The sequence below is a fragment of the Phocoena sinus genome, chromosome 2 (genome assembly GCF_008692025.1).
Source record: "Phocoena sinus isolate mPhoSin1 chromosome 2, mPhoSin1.pri, whole genome shotgun sequence".
Classification (NCBI taxonomy): Eukaryota; Metazoa; Chordata; class Mammalia; order Artiodactyla; family Phocoenidae; genus Phocoena; species Phocoena sinus.
In genome coordinates, this window is record NC_045764.1 from 150121750 (window position 1) to 150136542 (window position 14793).

General features: G+C 52.5%; 1 protein-coding gene across 8 annotated transcripts in view; it reads right to left on the minus strand.

The window, feature by feature from the left end:
* Positions 1-14793, minus strand: part of LTBP2 (latent transforming growth factor beta binding protein 2) — a 102060-nt gene that overhangs the window by 27543 nt on the left and 59724 nt on the right. For all 8 annotated transcript variants that reach the window (XR_004348348.1, XR_004348345.1, XR_004348346.1 and 5 more), the window contains exons 9-14: positions 8062-8136; positions 4996-5118; positions 3202-3366; positions 2730-2945; positions 1593-1612; positions 353-392 (exon numbers count right to left, since the gene is read on the minus strand). Coding sequence is in view for 3 of the 8 variants with exons in the window: in XM_032622086.1 (XP_032477977.1) it covers positions 353-392; positions 1593-1612; positions 2730-2945; positions 3202-3366; positions 4996-5118; positions 8062-8136 (639 nt within the window). In the remaining 5 variants the exon portion in view is untranslated. The remainder of the gene's footprint in view (positions 1-352; positions 393-1592; positions 1613-2729; positions 2946-3201; positions 3367-4995; positions 5119-8061; positions 8137-14793) is intronic.

The window sequence follows — 14793 nt, forward strand, 5'->3', positions numbered from 1 at the left end:
TAACCATTTCTTGAGGGAAGACAGGCTGGGGGCAGGGCTCTGGGAACCTGACCCGCCCCTGCTTCAGCCAGCCCTTCCTCTTTGGTCTTGTTTATTTGCTGAACAGCACCATGAAGGGCAGAAAGAGTGCTGTGGCTGCGGAGGTATCTGTAAGGCATCGCGGTGCCTTTCACGGACCTATAACACCTTCGGCATACAGAGCTCCCAGGGGAACTGATCACACGTCTCATCACCCACAACCTCAGCTGATTTGAGCCTGTGCACCAGCTCCCGGGTACTATCTCCGCTCCTAGATTAAGGTCTCTCCTTCCCTCCCTTTGTTTGCTGGGCGCCACTAGGAGGAGGCACTCACCTGGGACCCAGGCAGATAGCTGGGTAACATTGGTTGTGACCTGCACAGAAACGGGAGGAGGTCACTGTTGGCTTCCCTGTCACCCCCATGATGTGCTTCCTTCCTCCACACTCACCCCTGCCTCCACGCTCCCCGTCCAACTAACTCCCTCGTTCAGTCTTTCATTCATTCCAGGTGTTGATGAGTTCTTGCTACACCCTGGCGTTCTGCCAGGCACTTTCTGTCTACTGTCTTAATGAATCTTCTCAACTATCCCCTGGTAGAAGGCTGTGATGATCAAATGAGCCGATGTATGTAATGGGCCAGCTCAGTGTTACAGCAGCAAGTATTGTATCAGTGCTATGATCTCCACATCTCAGACAGCAACAGAAGCTTTAGAGGTTAACCAGTCTACCGAGGGTCACAGGGCCAGTGTGGTGAAGCTGGGACCCCAGGCCACACCTGGTGTCCCTCACCATAGCCCATGGACAGAGGTAGATGAGCTGTGGGGAGCAGGGGAAAGAAAAATGGGCAGGGGATGGCAGAGGGCCAGGAGCATGGCTGGGGCTGGGAGGACACGGAAGAACTTTGGTCTGGGAGAGAAGAAGCTCCCTGGGGAAACAATATTTGCAGAGAGTCAGGGATGCAGCTTGGAGGGGCCAAGGGATAGGGTAGGGATTGGCAGACTGATGAGGGAAGAAGCAGCTTCACTCTTCTGGAATGTTTTTCTAGGAGGACACTCAGTTCTTTACAGGGAAATCCTGGGCTCAGGAGAGGGGGTGGGCTCCCCCTTTCTCAATGAAGTGGTTTGAGGCTATTCACAGCTCTGCTTCTACTTCCCCACGAGCCACTCACAGAGGAGACCTGAGACCTTAAGCAAGTCAGGCTCAGAAAGTGCTGAATCCGGAATTAATCTGGAACCAGTTCTAGACCTCACTGCTGTGATGAAAGCCTGAGTGACAGCCAGGACTAACAGGACACGTTCCTGCTTCCTTTCTGAACGGGGCCCCAGAGCTTCCCGAATGAGAGTACTTGCACAGCAGCTGCTGGAAAAACAGGAGCTGTTGTTATTACTTCCTTTAGGGTAAAACTGGGTCTTTGGATCAACTCTCCCACCACGGCTTCTCTGCAAGTAAAGTCCTACGTACACTCCATCTTTCTCCCCTCCCTCCCTCACGGGACGCTGCCCTGCGGCCTCAGTGCTACCAGGTCCTGCTCTCTGCCACCCTTGCACGACTTGCTGGTGGGAGGACTCACTTACCTGGCCAGCCTGAGAGTCACCTGGGAAGGAAAGGTGAGAGCGTGAGCTCAGGGAGGAGAGTCTGGCTGCCTTCTCCCTCCCACCCATGGCCAGGGTTGGTTCAGTCCGTGACCTCCTGACCTCGTCCCCCGCAGGCTCAGTGGTAGAGAGAGCCCAGACTCTTCTTACCTGCCTCTGCCCCTGCCACCCTTCTGGCACTGGCCAGCCCAGATCCCAGAATCCCAGGTCTGGAAGGCCTACAAAGTAGTCAGTTGGTGAGAGGAAACCTCCGGGGCTCCTTTGATGCCCCCGGTGACAGGAGTCCCACCCGCTCCGGGCCAGTCCACCCCATGGGTGGACTGCCACCCCATCCTCGCTGTAACCCTCCTTGCACTGCCACCTCCTTCCTCCCGACCACATCGGGTCACTCCGCCCCTGCCCCAGGCTACAGGCCAGGGCAACAGTTCTAGGAAGGGGAGGAGTTGCTCCTGGCCTGGCCAGTGTCTGGTTACCATGATGACTGGGGCTCTGCCTGACTTCCGTGTCTGTCTGTTCCCAATTCCTGGAGCACTTTGGCCATCACTTAGTTCCCCTGGTCCTCATATGTCCTTGGCCCCCTGCCCCCTGTGCTACCAGTAACCCGGGCTTGCCTTCTGCGTGGTTGCCCAGGGCACCTGCCAGGGGTGCCTCGAGCCCAGTCTCTTTCCAGCCCCACGCCTCCTGGGCCCAAGGCGATTGAGCTGGAGCCAGTGCTCTGACTCTAAGGCCATGGGAAGGGATCTAAAGCCCCCAGATTCCCCAGGATCCACCTGCCGACTCTTCAGGCTTGGCAGCAAGCACCAGCCCCAGAAGCTGCATGGCCGGGGGCAAGGGATGGAAAGGCCTGGTCAGCTGGAGTGGAGGATGCGGCGGACCTCTCCCACCCCCACCAGCAGCTCCCTGGGACATGGGTACCTCTTGACCCTATATAGGAGAAAGAGGAGGTGAGGCCATGTCATCAGGCCAGGCCATGAGAGCACGTTCCCAGGGCTGTGCTGCTGCTCTGAACTCCTTTTTCTAATGCCCCAGAGATGGACTGCCATGGGTCCAGTGGCTCTTTGAGGTGCTGTAACCCGAGGGGCGGGGGAATCTCTCAGGCATCTTCCCCAACCCAGATACCTTTGTCAGGGATGGTCCCGGCCTCCAGCCAGGTGCCGGTGGCCTCCCGGAGTGGCTGCCTCTCTGCTGGTCTGGGCAGGGTCCCATTGCTCTTCTGCCCCTGTTGCCTCGAGGGCCTGGTCAGTTCCTCCTCCTCGGCTTTCCTCATGGACAGACGGATGTCTGAGCTTGAGTAGGTGTAGCCGTGGCCGGCAGGGCAGATCTCCTTGAAGGCCTCTGCAAGTTCAACAGTCAGAGGACAAGCTGAGGGATGCTGCTCCCGCAGGAACCCAGCGCCCTCCTTTTCCTGCCTTTTGAGGGACAGGGCAATTGTAGCGGCAAGGAGGGAGGGGCCCCAGGTTGGGTTAAGGAGTTGAACAGGAAGGAAAATTAAGAGTCTTCTGGCCTGACGTTAGGTCAGGTAGGGGAAACTGGCCAATGGCTTGGAGGAAGCCCTTCGGTGGCTGGGGCTGAGATGGGGACAGAGGGTTACCTGTGCCAGGCAGGGGGCACTTCTCACACTTGCCGCCCCAGGCTTTGCCCACTCGGCTGCAGCAGCATATCTGCTTGGTGATCTGCTGGGCCAAAGGCAGGGTGCAGGTGCCGGGCCCCAGCAACCGGTAGCACAGCCCCTGCTGCATGGAGATGGCCTTGTCCGCTGCAATAGACACGGCAGGTGGGGATGGGCAGGTGGCCAGCGAGAGGGGAAAGGCAGTGGGTGGAGGAGTGACTGGCCACGTGTGTTCAGATTGGCTTGGCCTGCATCTCAATGTAGAATTTGGGGCCCTGAAAATGCTCACAAAACATTTGGAAGAGTAGCTGCAGGAATGCTTTTAGCACCTCCTCATGTTATCTGTTTGAGGCGACCCTTGACTCTCACCCTCATGCGGAGAAGCTAAGAGCAGGAAATGTGGATGTCTCTGCTTGTCTCCAGATTCTGAGTCTATACGTGTTTACAAAAGCCCATCCTGGGGAGCACGAGGGAGGAGCAGTGTGCTCTGAGGGCCACAGTCTCCCTGGGGAGATGAGACGAATTGAGAACCACAGGCCTGATGGGGAGCTTTGGGGACCAGGCCCTGTCTTGGTCGTCTTTGCAGCCCAGACACTCTGGACAATGTCTGGTGCATGTAGATACTCAGTAAATGCTCGCTAGATTGATGGCTGGCTGGCTGGATCCATGAATCAAAATCCCATGGACTGCAGTGAATGTGAGCCACGCTGGGTTTAGAAAATAACACCACCAAGGGCCATCTCTGCCTCCCTGCATGAAGGGTCTCTTTCCAGAACTAATAAATAAGTCATCATGAACTCTTCCTGAGAGTGGCCAGCTGGGTTCTCCCCATTCTGAGTTCCCTCGTTCTCTGCTGCCCCTTTAAGGCTCTTTCTTACTACCTCCTTGCCCTGGGGATGCTGGGTCCAGTCTTTCCCTCACATGGGTGCTCCCTCTGGGTGGTGCTGGAGTCTGTTCATCTTGTGGCCTCCCCAGACCCAGTACCTGGCGGTTCACAAACAGAGGGCTTGGCCGGCCACAGGGAACTCTGCTGCGCCTTGGGTGGCCCACCTGACCTGGGTCGCTACTTTGCAGAGGCCAGTCGGGACTGGTTTTATTCAGTACTGGTCAGGCCTCCCTGGTCTGGCTGTGCCGTCAGCTCTGCCATGGGGAGTGGCGGGTGGAGGGAGGCACTGCCAGCCTGGGCCTCTCCCAGCTGGAAACCACAGAGGTCACTGGAAACAGCGGCCTGGGTGTTCACACATGCACACACATGGACACGATGCTGATACGACTAGTGACACGTACGCGCTCACGGACACACGGGGACCACAGGATTACGGAAAGGCCCCGGGGCCGGCAGCAGTGCTGCTCCTGCTATGGGCAGGCTCCTTAAGAAAGGTCTGCAGTGAAAGGACCAGGCTTCTAAGCTCAGGCACTGGAAGAGGCAGCCACAGCTCAGCCAGACATCACAGCAGGGGCGACACACATCCTCCCCAAGCAGATGAGGCAACAGATGGGACAGTAATGATGAGAGAAAAAACAGAGGAGGTAGAAAATCCCAAACTGCAAAGCCCTCAAAGAAATACATAAAGAAAACAGAGAAGCAGTGACTGTCTCCGTCCCAGCAGGATGAGGGATCAGGTTTGGTACTTGGGGCCCAGTTCCAGGTGGAGGAGCAGCCCCTGGACTCTGCGATAGGGTCTAGGGGCACTTCTGCTCTCAGTCTGGCCCGTGGACCTTGAGAGTCCCATCTGGCCTCTCAGCGTCCCCACCCTGGGTCCCGCCTGCACTCACACACACAACGACTCCTGGATGGATCCAGCAGGAGGCCGGGTCTGCAGGTGCACAGGTAGCTGCCCCTGGTGTTCACGCAATCCGAGTCCTCGCACAGGCCCAAGGTCAGGCACTCGTTGATATCTGCAGGGTTGGCGGAGATGACCAAGTGACCCCCGACCCAGGCCTGATGGAGGGGAGGGGTCGGGGCAGAGTTCTCCTATGATTCTCCAAATAGAAGGACAGCAATAAGAGAGCTGCCGTTTACTAAGTGTGATCCCTCTCTCTGGGCCTCAGTTTCTCATTTGTAAAGTGGGGATAATAATAGTAATGATGATGTAGTCCTGTTAGGGGGATAAAATGAGATAAAAATTGTGAATCGCTGGGTCTAGGAAATGGTAATAATGGTCATAATATTAAGAGCTAATGTTTATTGAGTGCCTCGTGCCAGGTAGTATGCCAGGTGGATTGCATAAGATACCTTATTTAATTCTCACAGTTTTATCAAGTAGGTCCACACGGCCTCATTTTATAAGTGAGGAAACTGAGGCTCCAGGAGTAACTTGCCCAAAGTCACTCAACTAGTAAGCGGCATCCTGGGACGTAACGGGGGAGTAGATGAGGGCAGAGTTTGAGTTGGAGGGTGGAGAACAGGCTGCCCAGTCCCTCCTATTCAGTCTTCCTTGAGAGACCCTGAAGCATCTCTGCGGGACCCAAGATCCAGGGACCATGTCCACAGTGAGAAGCTGCAGGATGGAGGGGCCCTGGCAAGGACGAGGAGGCGGGAGGAGGGAGGCGGGTGCTGGGAGGTGGAGCAGAGGTTTAGGAGGACAGGGGAAATCACAGTGCTCACACTCTGAGCTCCAAGAAGTCAGGGACCCTCTTAGCAATGGCACCTTTGCTGATGATGGTGAGCATGGAAGATCTGTGATGGCCGCCCACCTCCAGTGCCAGGAGATGACACATGGCAGCCCAGTGTCATCAGGGCTGCCTGCTCATTCACAGGCTTTGGGGAAATTGGCACTGAGTACAGGAATAAAGGGGCTGAGGGATGACTCAGCTTGGGCACCAAGGGGACCTACTGCTTAGCAGGACGTTCTATTGGGAGGGAGAGCTGGGAAGGGGAACTGATCCGTTTGCCTCCAGTCTATGGCCAGAGTGATGTCTAAACACAAATCTGACTTGCCTCATGTCTGCTTGAGAAGCTTCTGGGCTCCCCCTCACCTCCTACAGGGAGCTTCTAAACCCTCACCTGGTATCCAATGCCCTCCACCATTTTCCAAAAGCCTGTGGGTGGGCCGGTGGCTCTGATGAGACCCTGGGATGCGCTTCTTATCTCCTGTGGGTGCACTGGCTGTACTCCAGCCAGCCCAAACTGCTCCTTTGCTCATACTCATACCTCGGCCTGGAATGCCCGCATCCCCTTCTAGCTGGCCAACTCCATTCATTTTTTAAGTCTAGGTCAGGTATCACCTGAAACCTTCCCTGATCCTCCAGTCTGGGAAGGGGCCCCACCATAGGATCCCATAGCACCCAGTGCCTCTTTCTCTCGAGAGCACTTCTCTCACAGTGTGTAATTGTTAAGGCATCTGTCTTCACCTGGGGCAGCGGCTGTGTCTCATCCATCACTGTGAACTAACACCTAGCACAGTGTATGCAGATCATAGCAATACCCCAAAATTAGCCTGTGGAAGTAGGAGAGAAGGATGGAGAGAGGAGGGATGGTGCCTGCAGGTGCAGAGATGAGCGGGTCCCATCCCAGACAGGGAGACCACAGCCACAGACATGGGAAGGGGGAGGTTTCAGGGGCAGGGCCTCCTGGGGAGGGCACCTTGGCATCCTGAATCCTGTGGGCTTGGTGGAGGAAGGACAGAGAGCACATTCGAGATCCTGGGAATAACTTTAACATTGCAGACTAGGAAACCTGCCAGGCGGAGAGGACGCTGAGGACAGTTTAGATATGAGCAGCCCCATCGCACTCTCTAAGGGCAAAAATACCGACTTCTCCCCACACCCACTGTCCGTGAGGTCCTTGCCTCTTTGCCCTGGAGGGAGGCTAAGCCTGGGCTCGGCTGGGTCAGAGGTCTTCCCTTTTGCCGGGTCCAAGCACCTGTTCTTATCCATGGGCCAGAAATCCCCACAGGCAGATAGCTCAGCCGCCCCAGACTCCTTTCTCCTGAAGCCTCCACGGGGAGGGGACCTAGGAGACCATCTGGGTCAACCCCGTCTCTAACCTAGCTTCAAGCAAAGTGAACTGCACAGACAGTGATTTGTCCAGTTCCCAAAGCTCTCCAAAGGGGCAGCTGCCTCAACCCCAGGAGCCTCCCACTGGCTGGAAGGCCCAGCTCATATCTCACCTATTGCCAGGTCCACAGCCAACAAGGGCTCCCTGCTCAGAGCCATGGCTGAGCTCCCCCCTGCCCGCTCTTCTGTCCTGAGGTGTCCCTGGGCCTTGCCCCTCTGGGGGCCTCTAATGCAGAGCACCTGGGCCTCAGCTGGCCTTACAGAGCCTACCAGCCAGGCCAGCAAGGCCAAGGACTGTGCTTTATGGTCCCCCTCCCCCACTCCCCCTCCATCCCCTTCACCTGTGCCCTCCCCGCTCCCGGCTGCGAGAAGGAGGCCTGAGCAGCTGAGGTGCTTTGCTGGGAAGAGTCCATAGTGGTCCCCACCAACTCAGGCTGACTTGACCTCCCACCCTGGAGTTAAAAGTCTTCCCATTCCAGGGAGAGCAGCCCAGGAGGTGAGTGGATGTGCGGGGACCGTGGAGCACCTTGAGATACAGCACAACACAGCCCTACAGAGTCACACACCCAGATCTGGGTGGGGGTGGGTAGAGATGGGGAGGAGGGGAGGGCTTGGCTCCCAGGCGCTTTCTCAGCTGCACCATCGCTATCCTCTGACTTCCTTGGGCCCCTGGAAGCAGCAGCCCCCATAGCTCCCCCAAGCCGGGGCTTAGACCTGCCCAGTGGGGACCACTCAGACAGTGGCGGCTGCTCCTTCTATCTGGGGATGTGGGTGTCTTCCCGCATCATCAAGCCTCTGTTATTTCTTCTCCCCAATCCCAGCCCTGTCCCTGGTTATTCTTACCTTGGCAGTGAGTGAGGTTCAGTCTCTTGTACCCCTGGGGACACTCCAACTGGCCATTTTCAATCACTGGGGAGGCTAAGGATTGAAGATACAGACAGGTTTCACTGGAGGGCCCTTGGGCTCCTCTGTCACCCATGCTGGGAAGTGGGGTACAGTCTGGATGTCCAGCCCACTCTGCAGCTGTGAGGCCCCATCCCCCCAAGCCATTGCCCTGGGTAGCTGCACCTCCTTAGCTGAAATCCCTTCCCTGGCTCTCACCAGGCTACTCTCAGCCCACCTTGCTATTACTAAAAATGATACCTAGTGACTATATATCTTGTATATATAGTTATAATAATATAGTCATATAGTTATTAGATACAGTATATATTATATGATATCAATGTTATACAATATAACATGTGATTGAACAAACTTGTGTGTTTTTTTTTTTTTTACTTTTTGTTTTTGAAGTAATTATGGATTTGCAGGAAGTTGCAAAATATAGTACGGTGAGGTCCTGTGCATCCATCACCCACTTTCTCCCAATGGCTGCATCTTACACAACTCTAGTTGTTTTGTTAGCTTTTAAACATCTGAATATGACAATTCACAGTCTGGTTCTAAGTTCAGTTTATTCTGATACTTGGTTTGAATGCCACCCTAGCTGACAAAGCCCCCCGATCCTGGAAGAAGCTCGCCATCGATTGCACTTATAAATCCATGATATCCATTCACTCACATTCACCAACCACGGGATGTTGTTGTTGAAATTTGGTTAGTAATTTTCACGTTCCCTGAGGTCAGTTAGTTGTTTTTACAAAGTCAAAAAGAGTTAGAATATCCCAGTTCTTGAGTTTTTCAAGTATGCAAGTGGAGAGGATTTATAGCAGCAAATTACAGGATGATGGCATTTTTTCCAAACATTCATTTTCAAAAGGCTCTGTCCCACCACAACTTCCTTGAAAAGCAGCCCCGCTTAAAGTTTATAACAAAACTGGGCAGTGGTCTGAGTCCAGACGGGCCAATAAGGCAATAACTGTCAGTATTTTGGTGCTGATATATGTCCTATCTTGATTTCACACCATTCCTCTTACTTTAAAGAGAGAGAGAGAGAGAGAGAAAGTGTGCTTAAAAACAAAAACAAAGAAACAAAAACAACTGACATTCAGTAAAAACAGGGAAAACATCTCCACTACCTTGGAGGGTCAGACTCGTATGTCAACCTCCAAAGAAGTGCTTTGAAGGTGTTTTTTTTTTGAAGATGTTTTTTCTTGAAAAGGGCTAGCAGGTAGTATACTATTGACAGCTGCCTGTGATCACAGAAAAAGGCAGGAAATGTGGAACACCCATCTTTTTGTTTAAAAAAAATGAAGAAGGACTGCTTTTTCAGTTTGATGATTCCTTTGCCAAGACATAGCCAGTAATTCTCAAGGGGCACAGGCATTTCCACAGACACTATTCCAGGATGAAGCTCCGTAAAGATACCTTTAGACTTTAAAGATCTTGTTTTATGAAATTAACTGCATGATGACTTCCTGTGACAGCTTGTCTTCTCCCAGCTTTGACTTCTTTGTGGCAATACCTTGCCTATGAAGGGTACGGGGAGGGGACTTTCCAGTTAGCATTCCCCAGCTCCATTGCCTTGCTGGTCCTAACATCAGCCGCTGTACTTATAGAGTTATTGGGTAAACCTTATTTTTATTCAAGAAGTCATTTACTGTGGAGAATGTAGGTCTTGTATCTTCTAAACAGGTTCAACCTTTAGTGGCTTATGCAATAAACAGTTCTTCATATATTTTATTGCTGAAATAGATTCTTGCAAATACCAAGAGACATGTTAATAATACCTATACCTTCATCCAGTTATACAGCAAAATGTGAGTGTCTCAGTGTTTTAAAATGTTTTCTTTTTTTTTTTTGAACATTTATTTGTTTATTTATTTGGCTGCATCGGGTCTTAGTTGGGGCACATGGGATCTTTGTTGCCACGTGTGAGATATTCGTTGTGGCATGCAGGATCTTTAGTTGTGGCATTCATGCGGGATCCAGTTCCCTGACCAGGGATCGAACCTGGGCCCCTTGCATTGGAAGCGGAGTCTTAGCCACCGGACTGCCAGGGAAGTTTCTAAAATGTTTTTCTAATCAAGATAGCTTTTACTCTGTCATTAGCTGTTATCTCTGGGCACATTATACACTGAAGGCAAAGTCTGGTATTAACGATAGTAGATATAAGCTGTATTTTTTTTTTTAAGCTGTATTTTATATAGACTTCTTGATCATTTGGCTCCTGGGGTCCATTTTGGGTCCCATCTGAGAGGTCATCATTATTTTTACCTTGGAATATGGCCGATTACGTGTCAAAGGAGAAGTGTCAGCATTGCATTTTTAAAGGATCGCTTAGGATTATTCATATTATTTTATTTATTTATTTTTTAAAAGAGGATTTTAAAATAATTAATTAATTAATTTTTGGCTGCGTCGGGTCTTCGTTGCCGCGTGCGGACCTTCTTTAGTTGTGGCGAGCGGGGTGACTCTTTGTTGCGGTGTGCGGGCTTCTCACTGCGGCGGCTTCTCTTGTTGTGGAGCACAGGTTCCAGGCGCACAGCCTCAGTAGTTGTGGCTTGCTGGCTCTAGAGCACAGGTTCCAGAGTTGTGGCGCACGGGCTTAGTTGCTCCGCGGCATGTGGGATCTTCCCGGACCAGGGCTCGAACTTATGTCCCCTGCATTGGCAGGCGGATTCTTAACAACTGAGCCACCAGGGAAGCCCCTCATTTTTTAAATCCTGTTTCTCTGCAAGAATTTTTTAGAGTCATTTCTCCACTTGGTGAGGGCTGCTTTATTTAAAACTAGACAACCTAACTGAAAAACCCCACAAACAGGGCATTGTCGTGCATTACATGTTGTGATACCAAAGACAGACATGAGGAGGTGCCGTGTTTCCCTGGAAGCCCCACACTTCCCTGAGGACACTTGCAACAGTCTGACACAGAGATCAAGTGAGGACGTAAATTAGTAAAGCTTCATTTTTTTTTTAAGATTAAAGAACTGTAAATTGAAGTTGTAATTTTTTCTTTTTTGCCACAGATGGTATTCCCCAGGGTTTGCATGTTCTTCCACATGGGAACTAGGCTTCAGCCTAAAAGGCCGCTGTGTGGCGATAAGTGAGTATTCTGAAAATGCTGACATTGAGAAAAAGGATGGGGTGAGGCCGGGAAATGTGAGCGCCTGGCCCGGGGCCTGGTGGCATGAACTGAAGATGGGGAGGAAGAAAGAAAGAGGGGAAGTTGTTTGGAGAAACTCAGAAAGCAAGCAGATTAGATGCAGGCGCAGAAGGTGGGAAGGAATATCTTGAGGCTGATGCCAGGGGCCTGGAGAACTGAGACAAGGGGACATCTGGACAGGGCTTCGGAGGCCTGAGGCCTTTGGTGCGTATTGTCCTGTCTGTTTCTCCTGTCTGTTTCCTGTTTGTTTCACAGGTTAGGAAGGAAGGTGAAGCTCAGAGGAGGCCTAGTCGGGGTTGCAACCAAGCTTCTGGCTGCCAAGGGCACATCCCTCCTACAGCCAGAGAGGAAGGGAGGGGGGAGCCAGGAAGCCAGGGCAGCAAGGTGGTACCAGGAGGGAGGAGGTAGGCAGAAGGACCTTGCTTCTTTACAGAGCAGGAGAGGGGTGGCAGAGAGCTGGGATCACAGTAAGGCTGGGCACCAGCTGTGGCACCTGCAGGGTACCCCGAGAAGCTGAGCAATGCGTGAACTAAGAGGAGTGGGGCTCATCCGTTAGTCTGGAAACATGCGCTTTTTCTAGAAAGTGATTTCCTCCTGAGAGGACTCTGCCTTCTCACTGGCCTGAAGAGAAACTGTCGGCTGGACAGCCCTTGGTGAGGGCAGACTTCTAGAGAGAAAGAAGTGTCAAAACCAGCGTTCCTCGTGAGACACCCATTTTTGCCAGCACCCTGCACCCTACCCACCCCGAACCAGGGCCCTCAGCCCCCTTCCTCAAACCTCACAGAGGCCTCCTATAGGGCGCTGGATCCCAGCTTCTGTAAGACCAAGTGCAGCAGCCAATCCAGAAAAATCTGCTTATATATCTTTGGGGGAAAGAAAGTCGAAGTTGAGATGAGCACATGGAAGGGAGAAACCTTGGCTTGGGGTGAGAATTCAGCACTCACCCACGGCTCTGAGTGAGATTTCGGCAGTGATGGGAGAGGGCGGGTATCACCAGGCGCACCTCCCGAGTGCTCCCAGCACACGTAGGCCTTCCCTTGCTGTAATGCTTAATGGACTGTGCTGTGGCTGCCTGTTTGCTTGTTCATCTCCCCTGCTAGTACATAAGCTCTGTGAGGACAGGGACCTTGCCTTCTTTGTCATTGCTATGTCTCTGGAGTCAAGCACAGCACACGGAACAGTATAGGCAATCAAAATGGAATGAGTAATAATAGCAGACACTAAAATAGCTCATACTGTGGGCTAGGTCCTATTATAAAAGCTTTACAGGTAATAACTTATCTAATCCTCATAACAGGCCTTGGAGATACTAATATTATCCCCATTTTACAGATGAGCAAACTGAGGTACAGAGAGGTTAGGAAACATGCCCAAGGTCACCCAGCTGATGGATTGAGCTGGGATTATGCATCTGCTTCCAGAGCATAAATTCTGAACTATTCCCCTCTACTGCCTACAAATAAATACATGAATGAACGAATTCATGATGAGCCTTAGGAGTTGTCTAGGCCAAGAATCTTAGGGTCCAGAGGCCACAGGGAGATGCCTGCCCAGCAGGAAGCATATGACCCTTCCTGAGAAGTCCTCCTCTCCCTTTTTTAAAACAAGGGATCAGGAGAGTGAGTGGCCAAAAAAAGGCAGGGACACCCAGAAGGAGGTCAGAAGAAGTAATCAGATGCTGGGCAGATGCTCCGTAATGTGTACAACCAAAGCGTCATGTAGAATCGGTAAAGGAAATAGTGAAGAACATGGCCTCCCATGGCCCCTCAGCCAGATCAAGGATAAGTCAAGAGTAGAGAGCAGAGGACTTGTGGATCTGGAAAAAGAGAGTGGCTGATCTGGGATTCCTGTGGGTGCTTCAGAGAGGCTCTTTTGGGAAGTGGTCTTGCAGCTTTTGGACTTTGACCTGAGAAGCCAAAACAGCTGCTGAGGGGTCAGCTGGATTCAACCTCAACTCCAAGGAGTCTGAACATCACCAAGTGCCTGTGAAGCACATAGGGCAGACATGCATGACTTTCCTGGTCAGGAAACCTGGGCCGTGCGGGCCTGGAACTCAGGTCTTCTGGCCCCGGACCCCAGCCCTGTCCACTCACTGCTGCACCCTGGTTGTTCACAGATGGGGAAGGAAGCAGAGGGTCCCCTGGCTGCAGGCTGCCCCCACCCTGTGGATTCTCACCCTTGGCTGCTGGAATTCCCAAGGAGGCCTCAACGAGAGCAAACTGATTGCTGGAGACAGTTTTGGCCCTGACTCCGAGACAGAGCTCGGGGAGGAGACGGTGGAGCCATATGTCTGGCCACAGGGCTGTTTACAAGCCATGCTGATCTCAATCTGTGATGACAGATGGCTGCAGCAGGGAGATGTGGAGGGTCCCTTGCCACACACCCTTCTGCCCAGAGAACAGATACACACACAGACACACAGACACACACACACACACACACTGGACAAGGCTAAGTTTGATGCACAGGGGCACGTGAGCAGGCTGGAGCTGAACCCTTGATCTGTAGACTTTAGGTGGGTAAGCTGGATAGAAACTTTGACTCCCCGGGAGCAGTGGAAAGAGTGTGGGTGCTGGGGCAGCGAGACTAGCGTCTAATTCCTGGCTCCACTCTGACTAGCCGTGTGACCTGGGCACATTTCTTATCCTCCTTCGGTCTTAGATCTTTCACCTGTAGAAGTGGGGACAGAAACTCAGTTCGTGGGTTGTTGTGAGGATTAACTGGTTGTTTACTGAAACAACCAATGTCAGACTGAAGCTAGCATAATGATAATGCCTGGCACAGTACCTGTAGGTATTCCTCAAGCCTCCCTCCCTCCCTTCCTTCCTTCCTTTCTCCCTCCCTCCTTCTCTCCCTCCCTCCCTCTCTCCCTCCCTTCCTTCCTTCCTTTCTCCCTCCCTCCCTCCCTCCCTCCCCCGCTTCCTTCCTTCTTTCCTTCCCGAAACACAGTTTCGAGGAAAGCAAGGTGGCCTGCTGCCCCTCACTGGCTGGAGACACTTGGGCAAGTTACTCTCTGAGCCTTGGCTTTCTTATCAGCAAGATGGGGATGACTTTTCCTTTCTCAGAGGGTCATTGTGAACACTAAACAGGCGTGCAAAACCCGGAGCGTGATGCGTGTCACATATTGGTAATTATAATAATGTCCATTATTCCAGATTTTCCTCCTTGGTGGAGTCCTAATGGATCCTGCAATGATTGTGGAAATGCCACCCAAAGACAGGCTCTGACTGCTTCCTCGGGAGGCTCCGGAGCCAGAGTGGGTGTCTTGGTCACCATGAGCAGCGAGGTGGAGAGGGGTCTGGTCAGAGCCCTGGCTCAGACAGGCGCCGCTTCCGCCACCCTAACCCTATCCCTCCCAGGGCTCTCCAGGCCAGAGATGCCACGTGTCAGTGACACCCCTGCTAGGGTAGGGAGGGTGCTAACTGGAGCTGAGTCACAATTCCCAGGAGGCTTCGAGCCAAAGAATCACTTTTATCAGCCCGACAATGGGAATTCTGAAAATCTCATTTCTTTAGGGCAGGAGACTGG